The following is a 17,910-nucleotide window of genomic DNA, read 5'->3' as shown; positions in this document are numbered from 1 at the left end:
ACTTTAACTCTGAGTGTAAAAATGGACACAGAGTTAGGTTAATGCCCAGAATGTTTATTGCAGGGGTCTTCAAAGTGGTGTCTGGTGACCCCCAGGTTCCTATATAGGCCTACATCAGCTATGTAAAAGACATTTTTGAAAATGTTGGCCCTTAATGGCACAAAATATTTCCAGATGGAGGTCCAAATGCACATCAAAAGAAAGTTTGAGAAACACTGGTTTACTGTGTGTGGATTGAAACCATTGGGTTTTATCATGTGAAGTGATGATGAGAGGGAGTGGGCATAACGGGCACTGTGTTGGTGGTGTAAGTAATGATGAGAAGCCTGAATCACACGATGAACAGTTGGACACTTGACACACATGATCACTTCTCCACACCCACCCACTCCCACATACCCATTTGAACTATTGTCATGGTGTTTCTGTTTCACTATAACCCATGTGGTGTGCCATTTGTGTGTGTGTGTGTCCTTTTAGCACCTTTTGTATAAATCTGGACCACTGTACCTAAACTGTTAAGTATTCAATCAATCGATGAATCAATCAACCAATCAATCAAAGGTGTCTCTCTGTCACAACTGCCATCAAGTTATAAGACTACAGTCAAAATACTTTCATAACAAGAAAAACTAGAACTCAAATTATACAAAATGTAAACAAAATTGAGGCTATATGCCTATATGCCAAAACCTAAAACCATGCAGAGCATGCAAGTAGGCGAAGTATCCAAACTAGCCTACAAATGTAGCTTAAAGTTGAAAAGTTCAAAATAGTCTTGATCCAATAAACTTCGTTTTGTGTTGGTAAAGGTGACTGACGTCGATGTGTACATAGTCTAACAGCCACGACTTAATAGCTATTAAAAGTTCAGAAGAACTGACCATCAAGGCTTCGCATGACTGTAGTGAAAGGTTAGAGGTTGCCTTACCAAGCCTCTTGAGAGGTTCCTGTGTCTTTTCAACCAACTTCTTCTGTGAATTGGCACCGGTGGCTGGCATCTTATTGCTGCCAAGCATTATGCCTATGGGAACTCCGGCGAATTCTGTTATATCCTGCTGTAATTGTCACTGTCGGCTACTCAGACTAAAGTCTCGGCGCAGGTGTCTTCCCGCATGCACGATCTGGTCTTGCTCCAGAGTCCCGAATCTCCCGATCTACCCCGAAGAGAGAGGGGAGCGCAAATGTTATTCCCCTCACTCCCTTCAACATTTCAAGTCCCTCCCGCTCCCATATATTTATGTCAATGGTCCCTCCCCAGTCACCGCTCCGTAATACGATTCCCAAGACTTAATAAACAACCCCTTACAGTTACCCCGGCCCTTATATTTCCTCGTCAGCCATTGGTATCAACTTAGAACTTACACATAGAACAACTGTCTGATGATGATAAATCATGATCATATCGACACCCGCAGATACAACTTCAAAAGGCAAAAATGTGTCAGATGAAGATAAGATCAGATGTGTGACTGTCATCATGTGTCAAATGTGTCAACTTATTAGAAAATGCACAATACAACTTTTTGTAAAACGTTGTGTTTTTCCCCCAAACCATGAAGCATGTAACCAGGAAATGAAATAAGTGCATAAACCTGTTAGCTTCATTCACATGATTAGGACATTCTTTCAGAATATTTTTCCAATCAATTGTCAAGTGGCGACATCTGGTGGTTATTGAATACAACCGCAATCCTCATTAAATTACAGGTTCATGATGAACTGAGACTGAGAGGCTGCCTGTAACTATAGTCTGTCTGACAAATCTGAATTATTAAATATACTGCATATCATATCTATACGTCTACGTCTAACATTTTTACATTTTTTTAAACTGCAGTTTTATGCTTTAAGCAATCAAACATTGATTGATTGAAATTTGTATTCGCAGTAATGTAGATTGTTAGAATGGGTACATTTAAACGAAAGTACAGGTCAATACACACATTTCTATGAGGATAAAACCAGAAAGAGCACACACTTTTCAAACATATTTCATTCATCAGAACATATAAAGACATGTACAAATATACAATTCTATGCCAAAACAATCATAAGAAAACAAAAAAAGAAAGAAAACATGTACAGTATGGCAAAAGGGGGGGGTGACTAACTTTTTTACAGGGGCCATTCTCGAATTGCAGCCGCTGATAACCATTTTGAGAGCGGTTTTGAAGGAGTCTAGTGATTCACATTTCTGTTGTGGCATAGGAGCTAAATTAATTTAACTCCTTGTTGGAGCCAAATCTGGGTTGAACGTAGGGTGACCAGATGTCCCCCTTAGCGTGCATGGGACAGTCCCTCATTTCCAAGACTTTTCAGGCGTCCCACAAATTGAGACCCTGTCCCACATTGTGATTGGCAGGCATCAGTGTTCAAATGCCCTAATAGTTAGTCCCCTAATAATTTAGTTGGCTTTCTGTTGTAAAGCTCTCTCGTTGTCTCTTTTCCTGCAAGATGTGTTTTTAAGCCTGTTAAGATAACATGAGAAATATCCACTATAAGCTACAGTAGCCTATCAAGTTGGCCATATATGACCAAAATTAGCATTTTAAAACAAAATGTGTGACACCAAGAGGGGTTTAATAACAAAATGACTGGCAATATTAGGCCTATGGTCGAATATGACATCAAGGCATTTAATAGCAACTTATAACCCCGTCCTGTCCCACTTGTCCCGAGAGTTCTCAACGGCTTCAAAATTAAGACCTGACCCTAACTGGGCCCTAAGTGGTCCGGCCTGAGGCCCAGCCCGGCCCGACTCATTAGCATACATTTTAGGCCCTACCCGGCCCTAAAACTTCAGGTTGGGTCGGATAGGGTCAGGTTTGAGCAGATTTTGAGAACTCTATCACAGAGTAAAAGTGAATCCCCAGTCAGCACCATCTTCATAATAGATAATTACACAGACAGAACATAATTATTATTTTCATTATTATACAAAAAGAAAATCCATATATATATTATTTTCATGGAGCCTGAGGTCCGGTCATACTGATTAGCATACATTTTAGGCCCAGTATGCCCGGGTTCGGGCATAATTTGAGAACTCTACTTGTCCAAGTTGTCCCACACAAGTGATTCTTCTGTCCCTCAAATGCACAGTTTCTATCTGGGTCACCCGAACGTGGTTTGTGAAACTCCCTCGGGTGTTTTGATCATGGACTTCATTGACATTAAGGATGTATTTTTTACAGGTACATGGGTATCTTAGAGGTGTAGCGAATCTTGTAGAACAGGCCCATTGCAAGTTGCTGTACTTGCCATGTCTGTGGTGAATATGAATCTAGTAACCTCTTCATGGAGTAAGGCTAGATAGGTCCACTGTGAGGAAACATATGCTAGGTTAATTTAATATTTTCAATAGATATGTAACTGAATAGATAAAAGAAGAAGCAGCGCTTTGTGGGAAAACTGTAAACAGGTGCTCTTTGGAGAGGGTTTTGTAGTTTCAGGACAAGAGCTCTTTTAAAGTTCAATACCTTTGTAAAAATCAGTGGGAAAAAATGGTGGCAAACTTAAAGAAGGTCCAAGGCAACTCTGTTCAGTTCAAGTAGAAAATCCTTTATTCCATTAATAAGCCAGGGTTAAAAAACGTTGTTGACCTACACGTTTCGGCCTAAGGCCTAAACCTTGAGGAAACGTAGGCTATGTAGGTTAATTGAATATTTTCAATAGATATATAACTGATCGGATAAAAGAAGAAGAAGAGCTTTGTGGGTCCTAATATATAGAAAACAGGTGGTGTTTGGAGAGGGTTTTTAGTTTCAGGACAAGAGCTCTTTTAAAGTTCAATACCTTTGTAAAATCAGTGGAGAAAAAAATGATGGTGGTGAACTTAAAGACTTAAAGGCAACTCTGTTCAGTTCACATAGAAAATCCATTCAAAAGCAAGAGTTAAAAAACGCTGTTGACCTACGCGTTTTGGCCAAGGCCTTCATCAGGGTCCACAGATATGTAACTGAGTAAGAAGGATCATTAAAGAGATGCACATTGCTCAAGTGATCTGATGCTTGTACTGCCCTATCTGTAAGGTGCAAGACATGTTTCTCCCTACAACTAGCCTCACGTTAGTCACGTAGCCAGACAATATCAAAGGCAGATAAGTCTGGCTACGCAAGGCTACCCTACAACACCCGCACCCTCTTTTCATAGTAACCTACCAAATGTGTAATTCTTCGTCTTTCACAGAACACCCCCCCCCCACACACACACACACACACACACACACACCACAGGGAAACACACACACACACACCACAGGGAAACAAATGTGGATGGGCTGTCTGTTAAGTTAATATTCTTAGTCAAATAGTCTTTTTGAGTCACAATATTGTAAACATCCTCAGGTGCTTCATTATATTTAGGTTCAGAGGTAGGCCAACATAATGTATTCGTCATCTCCTTTCACTTGCAGTAACAACCATGTTACAGGGTGAGAGATTAAGTCGTGTCTGGTAATCCACTAAAGCTGTGATCTATGCAGGAGCAGCACCAAATACAACTCGTTGGTTTGAGCCTGGGACCTCCAAACATGATTTCCCAATGTTTGTGGTCAGAGGGTTTCATATTAACTGTGACATGTCATCCCCTCAGTAGTTATAGCTGTGCCTATAACCTAAAGGAACCTCTAACAAAGGAAACACAAGGCTTAGGTCACTGAGACTAACATTTCCATGCAGCAATTGGGGAAATATTCACCCTTTGCACAGCCACAGATAAGGTTAATAATTTATTCACTTTAGAATTGTGTGATTTAATAATGGAAAATGCAGTCTGGTGTGCTAAAAAAACAAGTATGGTCAGAGAGCACTACACTGGGTAGGGTATGATTGGCCCTAACTTTGTCTAAATGCATCTGAAATTGGACAGTGTCTTGCACCATCTAATATGCCTATTGTGTTATAATGTTATAACACAAAGCACTACACCACTAGTAAGCTACTTATGTCAGTAAACAGATTGATTATTTTAGTCAATAGTTGTTGGCATAAAACAGTTTATATGGGTAATGAATGAACGACTAAGTCCATGTGTATAACTATGCCATTATTTCTTGTAAAAGCAAAACATAGCTTGCTTTCTTTGACTGCCTTAAGCTATACGCCAACTGCCTGTCAAATAAGAGACAGTCTATTTCCTAGAAGCAACAGAGCTAATCGAACATTTGAAAGCAAACGTTTTACTTCTTAAGTGAAGCCATTTTCAAACTTTTGGATCCATCTTTTTATTTTTATGTTACAACGTCCAAAAATTCAGCAGAACTTGGCTTGGTCAATTAACTATTTACAATATTCTGCTCGATGTAAATATCACATTTCAGAGATTAGTCTGACCCTCTAAATAGTAGGGCCTACTTAGCAGCTAACTAGCAGTGCGGCCGACCACTATTATATATATATATATATTAACGTTACATTATAGATATTTTTGAACTACCCAATAATGAACATGCCTGACTAATTGTGGCATTCGTGAGTTAGTTTATAAGTTAGTACGGTATATTGTTTAGCAAGGCAGCAATAGCTGGGAAGTGTTATGCTAACCTAGCTTCATATGACTGCAGTGCTAACATTAGCAGAGTCAGCCTGTCCACTTGTTTACTAACAAAGGAGGAAAAAAAACATTTATTTCAGCCACGTAACGTAACGTTTAATATTTCGTTGTTTTGATACTTGGTGGTTTTGTTATTTTCTGGGCCTAGAACTAACACCGTCTGCTCATTTGCTAACCACCATTTAGCTAACGTTAGCTAGCTAATCGGTAGCAGGATGCAACAATAGTTTTAAAGACGACGGTTTTGCAGAAAAGGTGTCGTGTCGCGCAGTTGTGTTAGAATTGAACTACACCACACTGTCGACTGATAGTAAAACTATTGAGCGACTGTGAGATCTCCTGACCCACCCTTATTGAACGAGGGGGCTGTAGCTGTGTGCTCGTAAATGCAGCTGGACAATAATGTCGTTTGTTTACGCTGCGTCCAGAGTTCCCTCTCAACCCCCGGTGCACAACAGATCAGTCCGCATGAGAGGGAAACACGCACAATAAATGGATTCATGTTCTGTTAGTTAGCCAAACATTAAGTCTAACCTCTTTAGTCAATATATAATAATATATTGCAGAAAACACCGTTTAAGCATTGTTCTTTTCAGAAGAACAGCAAAAACGGACTATTTTCTTTGAGCAGTGCGTTTTATTTTATTCTAAACGTGGGGTGGTTTTAATAGACATGGCTTTGACATTAAGCAACGATCGAAATTATTTAGGGTAAAAAGTAAATATAGTGGTGCAGACATACCCAATTGGCTACAGTTGAAGTGTAACGTCGTTTTAATTGATTGTAATGTATTTGTATTCAGAAATTTTCTTCATGGTCGCCCCTCCGTTTGTTATGGTAGCGTCCATAAAAATGCTCCGGACTGCTTTCCCCGTGAGGTTGCCGTGATTTTGACTGACTGCGGGGACAGCCAATAAGAAAATACTTTGAGCTTAGCAACAGCAAATTTACCGTCTTATCCAATCGTCGAGCGGAGTGGTAGGATAGAGTCGGGCTAACATTGTAACATTTGATTGGCTCGCAGGATTGTCAATCATACTTGATTGTTGGGACATGTAGTTCGATGGTATGTCCTTTGACAGCATTTCGCCTATAGTAAAACTACACGGCCCACAAACCAGCTCGAGTTGCGAGGAGCAGCATGCGCACGGCGAGAGGCGGGGCTGCTATATAAACACGAGCGCCTTCTGCTTGAGTAGCAAACTGGACACTGTAGTGGCAATGAAGCGTCGTCTTTGGGTGAACGAGAGACGAGGCAGCAGTGAAACAGTTAACGACAGTTAGCAACAGTGGCTCTGACGAATCCTTTGAGACGTAACAAGTGTTACTATTCAGAACTTTTGTTTCTTGAATATCGACATCGCGTGTTTTAATTCTAAGAATCGACTTTCTTTACAAATGGAACTCTGAATCACCTTTAAGAACAGAAACAAATTATTTTTCAAAAAAAATAATATTTTAAAGTTTTCAAACAAATTCAGGCTGAATGCGGACAGGAAAACCGACCGAGATGTGGTAAAGTAAAGCAGCCCATTTACTCAACACCAGGATGACAGAACCAAGCACCGAGCGGACCCATCATCACCTGAAAACTTCAGATACTACATCAGGTAGAAGCGGAACCGTTCTGGAGCATCCCCCTGCCCATGACCGTGCTGCACCAGAGGCTGGCGACAGGGGGCGACAGAGAGACAAACAGCAGCAGGCGGAAAACGGTGGAAGGGATATCGACACAGACAAGTTGTGGCAAATGCAAGGCGGACAAGGGGAGGTGTGCCCAGCACTGGTAGACGGAAACGCGCTCCCAAAGTGCCCAGTGGCGGCTCAGCCTCGCCGGGGGCCAGGGGTTGACGCATCTGGAGAGGGCAATCACGTTGCGCACGGCAACAGCGGAGATGGACCACTAGAAGAGACTTTGAGCCAGGTGCAAGGAGAGAGTGTCACTGGCACGCACATCGACTCGGGCAATGGCACTGACATGCGTCAGGGCAAGAAGAAGCACAGGCGCCGGGCATCCAAGAAGAAGCGTCGCTGGAAGCCTTATTTCAAACTTTCCTGGGAGGAGAAGAAAGCCCTTGACGAGCGAGAGACGGCCCGGGCTTCTCGGGTGAGAGAGGAGATGTTCGCCAAAGGGCTTCCAGTGGCCCCGTACAACACGACCCAGTTTTTGATGGACGAGCACGACCGAGAGGAGCCGGATCTAAACACCGAGGCGGGGGCCAGGCGAATCTCCGGGCCCGGCGGCGGTCGCACAGAGGAGACGGCCAGCGAGGAGGACTTTTACGACGAAGAGGAGGAGGATGACGGCAGCGGCGGCGGAGGGAGCGATGGCATCGGGAGGCCGGGGAACGCAGGCGGGGAGTTTCTCCAGAGGGACTTTTCTGAGACTTACGAGAAATACCACGTCGAGAGTCTCCAGAACATGACCAAGCAGGAGCTCGTCCAGGAGTACCTGGAGCTGGAGAAGTGCATGTCCCGCTTGGAGGAGGAGAGGGAGTCGGACTCTGCCCGGGTGAAGGAGCTGGAGAGCGAGCTGGAAAGAGTGAAGGCGCAGAACAGCGAGCTCCTTCTGCAGAATCCGAACCAGAGTGATGGGCGGGGTCACATCGTCACCAAGACCGAATAATAAAAAAGGACAAAATCTTACATTTGGAATTCAAATAGGTAAATATGGGACTAAATAAAACTTTTTTTTTCTTTAAAATTGTCATCAGTTTTATGTAACGTTATTATGTTTGTTATCCGGACAGTTCAGTCCTTCAATTGCAATGCAATACTTGGTAACGTTATATTTCTTTTCTATTTGGACTGTGATGTGTCTATTAAACTTTTTTCAAGAAAAGTGTAAATATTGGAGAAAAAAATAAGATTCGTTTTATAAAGAGAATGTATTTGAGAATACTTTTTGTTGTTTTTCTGGTTCAACTGCGTAAGTATGCTTTGAAATATATTGTCCCATTTTTGAATCAACAAATTGTGTAGGTCAAATTACTGCAGATTGGATCAACTTTAAAATACGTTTTGCATAAATTAGTTCCCGAATTTTAACAATTGTTACTACGTAAGGGCAAATAAATGAAAAATAAATAAAATTGTGTTTTTTCTTTTAATGTATATATTCTTCTGTGGTGATTCAGAAATGCAAAAATGTTTAGGCCTTTTGCCAGGGAATGAACTGCAGTAATTCTCAATTGCATGTTGTATTTTGTGAATACACAGTTAAACTACAAAATCAAAGTGCTCCGAATACCAAGGATGGGCGCCTCTGTGGTGGAAGAGGAGGGTGGTCGTGATGCTCCTTATGAACATTAATGGAAAACTGAACACTGCCAAAGGCCAATTTAGTTTTTTATATATACCTTTATAATTGGCAAGGTTTTCAATGTTCAGTATTTGATGAAACAGGAATATTATAGACTAGAGGTAATCAGTGAGTGAGAACACCAACAGCTGTTTCAAGATCAAGTTCTCATGTACAGGCAATTTGTGCTTTAGGCGGGCCTAGAGTCCATTCTGCTGTGCAACCACTAGAGGGCAGTATTCATCTCCCATTTTACATTTGGTACCCTGCCAAGCAAATAGCTCATCTACCATTATAACTGGTCTGGCCCTATTCTTGTCGAACTATATTTTGATGAGAATTGACATGTATCCTGCTTTTCTCAAATCAGCAGTGATGGAATTCCAACAAAGCATACAACCATGTAAAATGATCTTTTTAAACATTCTGTTTATTTACATCTTATAACCTTGCTTTTAAGCACACAGCCAAGAGGAAAATGGGTTCAAGGTGGACAACTTTTTGTTGTCTTTTCCATATTAGTTTTTACTCAAAGCAAACTCGAAATGTACACAATACAATATGTTACATATTCAGACAGTATGTACAAAAAAATACAATAACAAAACATTAGGTATGTCATGTTTCAGACAACTGACATTAAGTGTTGCTGATATATTTATATTTTTCCTTTTGATGGAGGCATGGGCAGTTTCATCTCGTGCAGAGTAAAAGTTCTGAATGCACATAGTTCATCATAGTAAATGTAATGCAGATAGATGGTACCAGTCTCTCCGTTGTTTGGTATAACCTAATGCTATCTTAGGGTTGGGCGTGATAGGTGTTCATTCATAGACTGTGGCTCACTAGGCAAGAAAGTTACCAACATTTCTGGACAAAAGCAGCCGAGAATACTATGCATCCTTTTGTATATATACTTCACCAGTAATAGCTGTTAAAAGGTGAAAAGAGTGCATAGACATATCCTTGGTTTTAATGTGCTTTTACCAGCCTCTCTGGCAGACTGTTTAATGTACAAATCTTTGGGTCAGTGCTTAAGATATATAACAGCAACCACAGGAGAGAGGCTTTAAAGACTGAGCACCTAGGCTGGCCGGGAAACTCAAAACAAATAAGGTTAAAAGTAACAACTGACCATTGCACTGCAGACCAAAAACACATTCCAGAAATCAGGCACTTGAAGACAATTCATGAGGTAAGACAAGACTAACTTAGATTGATTTTTTCAATAGTTTATTTGGTCAAACCCACTCAGTGGGTGAGGACGAAAATAAGTGACTCTCCCATGACAATGAAAGATGGATTCTTGCACCATAAGATGTTATTGGAGATTGGAAATGAGCTCCATGGCCATTAGGAGAGATGAAAACAATAGCTTTGCCTTATTTGTGTTTGTTCTGTAATGTACCCTATTCAACTGATGGATGATTTGTTTGGCCCTGCCCTTATGAGACAGTCAGAACATACCCCATGATAAATATGAACACATACAGGGATAATTGAAAATGGATCCTCCTAATTGGCACAATTGCAAGTGTAGAATTACATGGATGCCACTATGATACAATGCTAATCCTTGAAAGATTGCCAATGTAGCACTTTCCTTGTCACCCATGAATAAAATGAAATGCTTATTCTTGATAATTTTCCTTTCCTGTTGGGTCTTTAGATGCAGTTCTCACTAAACTCAATCATAAAAGTGGTCATAGACTAATGCTAAGTCAGAGTAATGTGGCAATGAGTTGCTTCCGATCAGAGACAACATTTGCCATATGGGTGAAGGTACAGTCAACATACCTCTGTTGTTCGATCATTTAAGATAAGTGAGAGATAAGACTACAGTATGTTTGATGAGAGAAAGGATTTCTGCATAGTGCCGAGAATGAAAGAGAAAGGCAATCTAAGGAAATAAGGAACAGGTGTAGTCATATTTAGATTTTATCTTGTTTGCTTTGAACAGGTACACCCAAGAGGTCAAATCACAATAAAAGTACTTATTTTCATACAAAATATATATATCATATATACTGAATATTAAAAAAAAAGAATATATTAAGGGAAACATTTTCAAGTAACATCTTGAAAGAAATGACTGTGCAATTGTATGCACCTTTGTAAACCATAAAAAAGGAACTGGAAAAGTAAAAACAAATATGATAACATTATATTTATATTTACACAGTTAACTTAACAAGGCTTTGTACAAATGTTACAAAATAACTTGACAGACAAACACCTCGGATCTCAAACACACCAACGCACAGATAAACATTATTAACAAGGAGAGACAAACAGCTCGATAGTGTGTTTGTGTGTGTTATTGTTTGGAGCATACATGTCATCATTACAGTGTCTGTGGTCTGGTGTGTAACAGATTAGGAAGACTGATATGTAAAATCAGCTCTTGCTTGAAAGCTCTTAAAATGGATCCTACCTGACCTATAGACGAATGCACGGAGGGGTGCCCTGGGCGCGGCCATATAGCTGCGGTGTACCATTAAGCGCAGCTTTACACCACATCACTGATTAGCTACACCTGGCCTACAGGGCACTGCTCCATGGACTCGTCTACGGTATACATTTTTGCATCATTCTCTCTGTTTAGATGTACAGCATGTGTCTGAGGGAAAGAGAGAGAGAGCGAGAGCGAGAGCGAGTGAGTGAGTGAGTGAGTGAGTGAGTGAGTGTGTGTGTGTGTGTGTGTGTGTGTGTGTGTGTGTGTGTGTGTGTGTGTGTTTGTGTGTGTGAAATGTGTGTTCTGTCCTGGCTCACTCATGTAGGTATGGACTATGGAGCTATGAAAAAACACATTGCAATGAAGAGCACCATTGTGTAAAAGGACCCTGGGAAGGTTGTTTTTGTTTTTTGTGAGTGCCCCTCTCTGGCCACTAGAGGGAATATCCACCATAATTTAATCATTTCCCATTTCAAGCAGCCAGACAGGAAGGAGGGTATAGAGAAGTTCAATTATTACTCAAATGAGAATTCTTGGCTGTAATGTTGACTGCGACGAGGTCTGTCTGTTTCTCTGTCCCATTTCAGTATAATCGCTCAAAAAAGAAAACACACACACATGAAAGAAAACAAAAAGCTTTGGCAACATTGTATTCCCCCTGCCATGCAAATGGAGCTTATTGAGGGGTACGGGGGAAAGACTGCTCTCAGACCTGTCATTTGGTCCAATGTGGCCCAATTCCCACTACACTGCCATCAGTCTTCTGATCTGGAGCCAGTCAGTGGCTATGCCCTAGGCCCCCTCTGAAACAGCAGCTTCAGACTCATGGCACCTCAGCACAGGAGTGGCCAGTCTTATAGATACTGGTGGAATCTAGAGGCAGGTGCGCGGCGTGCAGCAGGAAGCTCCTGGCTCAGGGGGAGTCCTGGGTCAAGCCCCTGGGAGCCGTGAAGCGGTGACTTTGTCTGGTGTCCGGGAGTGAGGGGGAACTCACTGACAGTCAGCGGGAGTCTCTTGTCGGAAACCTCAGTAGGGGAGACTACCACGGTGTGTCTGCGCCATGCCCGCCTCTTCCTCCGTGTCTCAGGCGACAGGGGCTTCCTCAGCCCCACTATGCGCAGGTCGTCGGCTGAACCCAGGAGGCGGGCCCGTACCTGGTCTGCCAGGGACCCAAGCCCCTGACCTGTTGGAGTGAAGGAGGCTGCCTCGCCGGGCGGCAGGGCTGGCCGGGGCCGGGACAGACGCATGCTCTCCTGACTGCTGCCGGAAGATGGCTCTGTTCTGGAGGTGTCACGCCTCACCCTTGGCGCACCTTCTGCCCCACCCCCGCCTGCCTCACTCTGGGCCGCCAGCTCCAGCAGGTCCAGGGAGCGAGCCTTGGCCTTCTCTCCCTTCAGCTTCTTCCTGGCCAGGGTATCACATTGAATGAGCTTGTGGGAGTTGAAGGAGGGCCGTGAATGCAGCTTGTGAGTCGTGGAGGAAGAAGAGAAGGAGGAGGTTGACGGGGTGGCGGAGCGGGCACCTCCTTCGCTCGTCTCCCCAAGGTCCTGCGTGTGCGCGAGGGGTGCGGGTGGGGCCAGAAGGGCAGTGGGGGACAGGACAGGGGATTTGTAATGCGTGTAGAGGAAGCTGCGCGGTGTGGCCGGGGACTGCGGGTTCGGGGACTGCGGGTTCGGGGACTGCGGGTTCGGGACCGGGTGTTTTTCAGGTCTCTCCTGGGTGAGGGAACGCGAGGCGAAGCCACTTTCGTTGTCTGTCTCGCTCACTAGTTCACTGTGCTCGTCATCAGCATCGTCGCCTCGCCCCTCAGACTTCAGACTCCGCCCCAGCGTAGACAGGGTGGAGTAACCAGAAACGATGGAACGTGCGTCCTCCGGCGCTCGCCATGGCGGCCCCTTGGCCCCCACCCTCACTTCCTCCTCTTCTTCGTGGAGCATCATGGCCACCCCACCTCCTTCCTCCGTCTCTTCTACCTCCTCTCGGCACTGCCGGCTGGGAGCCGGCTCGGTCGTCGCCACCTCCGCTTCTACCTCCTCTTCTTCTCTTTCTATGACATCCGCCTCTTCTTCATCTTCCCCCTCTTCTCCTTCTTCCTCTTCATCCTCATCCTCCTCTCCCTCTGCGCGAGGAGCAGTGTCTCCTCCTGGCGACTCAGGCCCCTCCCCTTCCTCTGCTCCTCCAAGATGGCTGGGTTTGACTCGCTCGTGCTCCGAGTCGTCGTCAGTGCTGCTTCCTAGGAGGCGGGCGTTCTTGCGCTTCCTGCGCTTGCGGCCAGTAACGGCTGACATGATGGACAGGGTCAGGAAGTCCTTGGCAGTGAGGTCTCGCTTTGACCCCCATGACCCCTGAGAAAGAAACCAGTGACAAAAGCAAGTTCACATTTAGCTGCGTGCCAAGTAACATTTTTGATGATGCTGATACCATGATAGTAAGAACCTTAACATTCAGATGGAGCTTTAATTTCATTCAATCTATTCTTTAGTTCAGCTGTTTAGCATGTCATTAGCTACCCGTCCTTACCTTAGACTTAGCTGAGTCACTATTGGTTGAGTCTGTAAGGAGAAATGAGAGAGAGAGGTCAAAGATCAGACCAACCATACTGGACAAGAGGCAATCAGGGGCAGTGAATGTCCATGGTAGATGGCACAGAGAAAGTTGGTGTGTTAACCACATTTACAGTTTAGTTCCAAAATGATACAAAATACCCAAAGAATCATTACAGTCATGAATGTTGGTCTTCTTACTCTGTACCATCTGACATACACCCATCCCAGAGCAAAGACTGCTCATACAGTACACACCATAAACACACTGCACAGCGTGCCGAGTAAAAAGGTGATGGTCAAACAAAGTGAATTTGAGGAGCAGGGGGGTTTGAGAAAGCTGTATTAGGGAAAACACGGCACACACTGATGACATCACTGAAATCACAGATGACTTCGACCAGTGAAGTAAGCGTTGGCGGACAACGGAGAGCCTCAATCAAATCATACTCTCTTACATACTGTACATACATACATACATACATACATACATACATACATACATACATACATACATACATACATACATACATACATACATACAGTACAACCAACGCAGCACACTCTCTTTCTCTCCGTCTTTCAACATACACAACCGAAATGCCTCACCACATAGAGGCACCAGTTTGAGGAATACACAAAGGGTGAAAGGGCCCACAGAGGATGAGTGGAGCGTTGTGGTAGAACAACAAGTCAAGCCACTGTGGAAGGGCCATTGCTCTCCACTCCCAGTGACAGAGTTTACGTACATCAGTGTCAAAGTGCTTCAGCAGCCATCCATTAATAATGCATTCAAAGGCTTTTCACACGGGAAGAGACTAATGAAGAGACTAATGCCACCACTTGTAAAAGGTGTCTGTTGCCGAAAATGTGTTGTTGAATGAATGTCACGTCAGGTCGCAAGTTGCAGGGAAGCGTCAAAAGCCAACAGGGCTCGAGCGTCGGATAGCAGTGGGCTTGTTGTTGAAATTTATTTCCACACCTTCCAACCAACTGATGCCCAACTGACTTCATTCGACTGCCATCTGTAGTAGTCTGTTTGGTGGAGAGCTACCTTAAGAAACGCAACCTACACCGATATTAGCCTTCTCCTAATCCACTAGTTGCCGGTTCAGGATTGATTTGAACTTAAAATGCCTTGAAAACATGACCTAAGTTTTCTGAAAAACTTCAAATATTTATATACCAGCATCAAATATTTTTAGTTTTTGAATACTGTACATACTGTACAGAACCCCAAGAGGGGTTCCCGTCCAGAAGGGTTATAACACCAAAAGGGGTTCCCGCCCAGAATGGGTTGGTTACATTTTAGAGAATTATGTTGGTCCTTTATGAGGTCCTGTACGAACCCTTATGGCTATCTTTTAACTCAAAATCCACTTTCTAAATGAAGTTCATTATTTATTACCTTGTAATTCATTTTTAATGAGAGGCAAGCATTCAGGTAGGTAGAGACTAGTCACACAGTGTCACATAGTGACAAGCTGGCTGGATCCTGTGAAATTGTCACATTCGTGCTCATCTCACACTAATGCAACGTGTACTAGAAATGCATCTATTCACATGCAGAGTGCATTGCGACCCCACTGATCCAAGTTGGTACGCTGGCGTAGTGTTGCTTCCCATGTTAAAAGCCCATTCGTGGAACTGGGTGACGAAGACCCACCTCCACATGCACTCTTGGAAGGCTTTAGTCAGTTTGACACTGAGAGGGAGACAATGACTTATGGACGTTCATGGGACAGGATAGAGATGCATACCCACACAATCACCATCCATCTTTCTCTCACACATAATACTCCTATTCATTAAACACTTAAACCCTATAAACTTAATTCATTTAATTGTATGTCAAATAGCAAGAATAGCCAATCTACAAGCTTACACTGCCTTGTAGATCTGCTATTTCCTCTGAATTTTTGCCAAATGTTCATCCACTTTTACACAATGCCTGCCAATTGTGACATGCCCAGAATAGGGATGCTAGGGTTCATGTGGTTAATTTGCCCAACACAATGCACACACTAGTGCACGCGCACGCACGCACACACGCGCACGCACGCACACACGCACACACACACACGCACACGCACACACACACGCACGCGCACATCCAAATCCTACCGCAGTGGCTGCTCCATAGGCTCAGCTGAGAGAGGGATGCAGAAATGTACAAAGAAAGTCAAAGATGAGCAACAAGGAAGGAAATAAAGGGGAGTCAGCAGAAGAGAGGAGAGAGAAGTATAGGCAAGCTAGTGATTCAATTATATGTCTCGATTATGGTCACAGTCGGGCAGAAACCTTGTATCTCCATATTATTTAATGATTTTTCGTAAATTAATTCACTATTTTGTCGTACAAGAGTGTCGCACAAAAGTGGAGGAAATAGCCAATCTACAAGCTCACAACGTGTCATGATGCAACAACAAGCTCTCTCCGCTAGTTTAAAAAAATTGTGAAAGTTGTTAACCCTTACAGCGCTAGCATTTATTGAAAAATTAGGATCTAATTCACGCCAGCATTATTTCCAGTCGAGCTCTTATTTTGAAAAGCCACATTTCCAGTCTACCGGAAGTAGTATTAACCTAGGACGCTGAACGGAGCCTGGACAGGCCATGTTTACCATATGAATCCAAACCGAGGCACTGGAGGGCTCCTCATCGCCGGCTCTGTGCCGTCAAAGAAACGTTGTTTTGACCTAAATGCCATCTGGGACAAGGAATAGGAGATACAGGCGATTGAAAGAAACGGATAGAATGGATTATTATGGCGACGACGATCTAAGATGGGCGATCCAGTGCTGTGCTAACAACATAGCTAGCTAACCGGCTAACGTAAGTAGCATTATGGCTCGATCGATCGAATGCACTATAAAAGCGCAATTGCCATTAATCAACGGCAATGGCGGTAAGCGCAGTGTCAAAAAATAGGCTTCAATTGACCTAGATGTACGGCAATGGCGCTGAAAGTATTAAGTGTGGGTTTTATAAATGTTGAACCAATGAAAAGAATTAACAAGGGTTTTTGACTAACTAAGTAAGAACTACATTGGATCGTTTGGAACACAGATTCTTTTTTTCAATTTCCTGAAAAGTACTGGTTTTGGACATACAAGGTTTCTGCCCAACAGTGACGTCATGGTCTTAGCTTTGTGAGCCAGTGAATCCTAAAGGTCTGTTTGATCAGCGCAGCGGCCGGTCGCACACTGCGATTGGCTGGGTGCTCACCTGAAGCCTCCCCAAGCAGAGCAGTCCTGCCGATGTTGGACAGCAGGTGGTCAATGTTGGGGGCAGGCTGCAGGTCCTCCGTGTCGACTGGCGTCTATACGGACAAACACAAGGCCAGTGTCATTTACAACAGGAAGCTTGCATTGTGAAATTTTTTAAAAATCAAGTTATTGTCAAAATTGCCTACAAAAACACAGAATATCAGTATGTTCCATGATCTAGCTAAACGTTGTGTTTCTACATGCCGCCTACTAGTGCTAAAATAAGTCCCCCATCCAGATGAAAATGCCTGTTTTGTGTATACTGTACGTCGCACACACGCGCGCTTGCGTGTGTGTGTGTGCGTGTGTGTGTTCGTGTGTATAATTATGTGTGGTCCTGGTTTGGAGGTCTGAAATTATGGCCACCCTATAGCTCATGAAGTCAACAAAGAACTTTTGTTGTCCAAATAAAAAACACCCTGCTCAGCATAATTCATCATGAAAAACGGCATTGCGTTATCTTTCCTGGAACAACTTTATGAAGTGACTACAATTACTTTTTAATCTTCATCCCTGAGCATGCACATTGTTTTGTTCTGTTTACACTCTGAAAGGGAGATCGAAAAAGCAATCACCATGAATTTATAAACTGTAATTGCGTGACTACACAATTACACAATACCCATGTTTATGGTGAGGAAGTGATGAATTATGTTCACCAAAGCAACACTACAGCTCTGTGACATATTTTAACAGTTTTGTGGATAACAATGGAGTTCTGTGGCTTCTGGATATGATCTGATTTTGGATAGATAGTGGAACATACTTGCACACAGAAGATATTTA

At 43.2% G+C, this 17,910-nt stretch overlaps 3 protein-coding genes across 10 annotated transcripts in view; 1 reads left to right on the top strand and 2 right to left on the bottom strand.

Moving 5' to 3' along the window:
• LOC306936695 (1-phosphatidylinositol 4,5-bisphosphate phosphodiesterase delta-3-A-like) overlaps positions 1-6,388 on the bottom strand; it is a 29,486-nt gene extending 23,098 nt beyond the window's left edge. The window contains exon 1 of one of the 2 annotated variants that reach the window (XM_079520302.1): positions 6,299-6,388. Coding sequence is in view for 1 of the 2 variants with exons in the window: in XM_079520301.1 (XP_079376427.1) it covers positions 932-1,019 (88 nt within the window). In the remaining variant the exon portion in view is untranslated. Of the gene's footprint in view, positions 1-931; positions 1,191-6,298 lie in introns of those variants that run through there. The other variant, XM_079520301.1, reaches the window with a different exon arrangement.
• Positions 6,389-6,748: 360 nt separating this feature from the next.
• Positions 6,749-8,671, top strand: hexim1 (HEXIM P-TEFb complex subunit 1). Its single transcript, XM_079521272.1, has one exon. The coding sequence runs from the start codon at positions 7,107-7,109 to the stop codon at positions 8,181-8,183; it is 1,077 nt and encodes a 358-aa protein (XP_079377398.1). The 5' UTR covers positions 6,749-7,106; the 3' UTR covers positions 8,184-8,671.
• A 596-nt stretch (positions 8,672-9,267) lies between these two features.
• The window catches only part of arhgap23a (Rho GTPase activating protein 23a), a gene marked incomplete at its 5' end in the record, with an annotated part of 67,813 nt that continues 59,170 nt past the window's right edge, over positions 9,268-17,910 (bottom strand). For 6 of the 7 annotated variants that reach the window (XM_079521264.1, XM_079521261.1, XM_079521262.1 and 3 more), the window contains 3 exons: positions 9,268-13,658; positions 13,834-13,865; positions 17,084-17,177. In XM_079521264.1, the coding sequence (XP_079377390.1) occupies positions 12,168-13,658; positions 13,834-13,865; positions 17,084-17,177 (1,617 nt within the window). In that variant the 3' untranslated portion in view covers positions 9,268-12,167. Of the gene's footprint in view, positions 13,659-13,833; positions 13,866-15,980; positions 16,006-17,083; positions 17,178-17,910 lie in introns of all 7 variants that reach the window. The other variant, XM_079521267.1, reaches the window with a different exon arrangement.

This window comes from Electrona antarctica, assembly GCF_951216825.1.
Source record: "Electrona antarctica genome assembly, chromosome: 14".
Lineage (NCBI taxonomy): Eukaryota > Metazoa > Chordata > Actinopteri > Myctophiformes > Myctophidae > Electrona > Electrona antarctica.
This window is presented reverse-complemented; position numbering and strand designations above follow the sequence as displayed.

Excerpts from the sequence above, each read along its gene's own strand:
- hexim1 (XM_079521272.1), top strand. The coding sequence starts at position 7,107 with ATGACAGAACCAAGCACCGAGCGGACCCATCATCACCTGAAAACTTCA.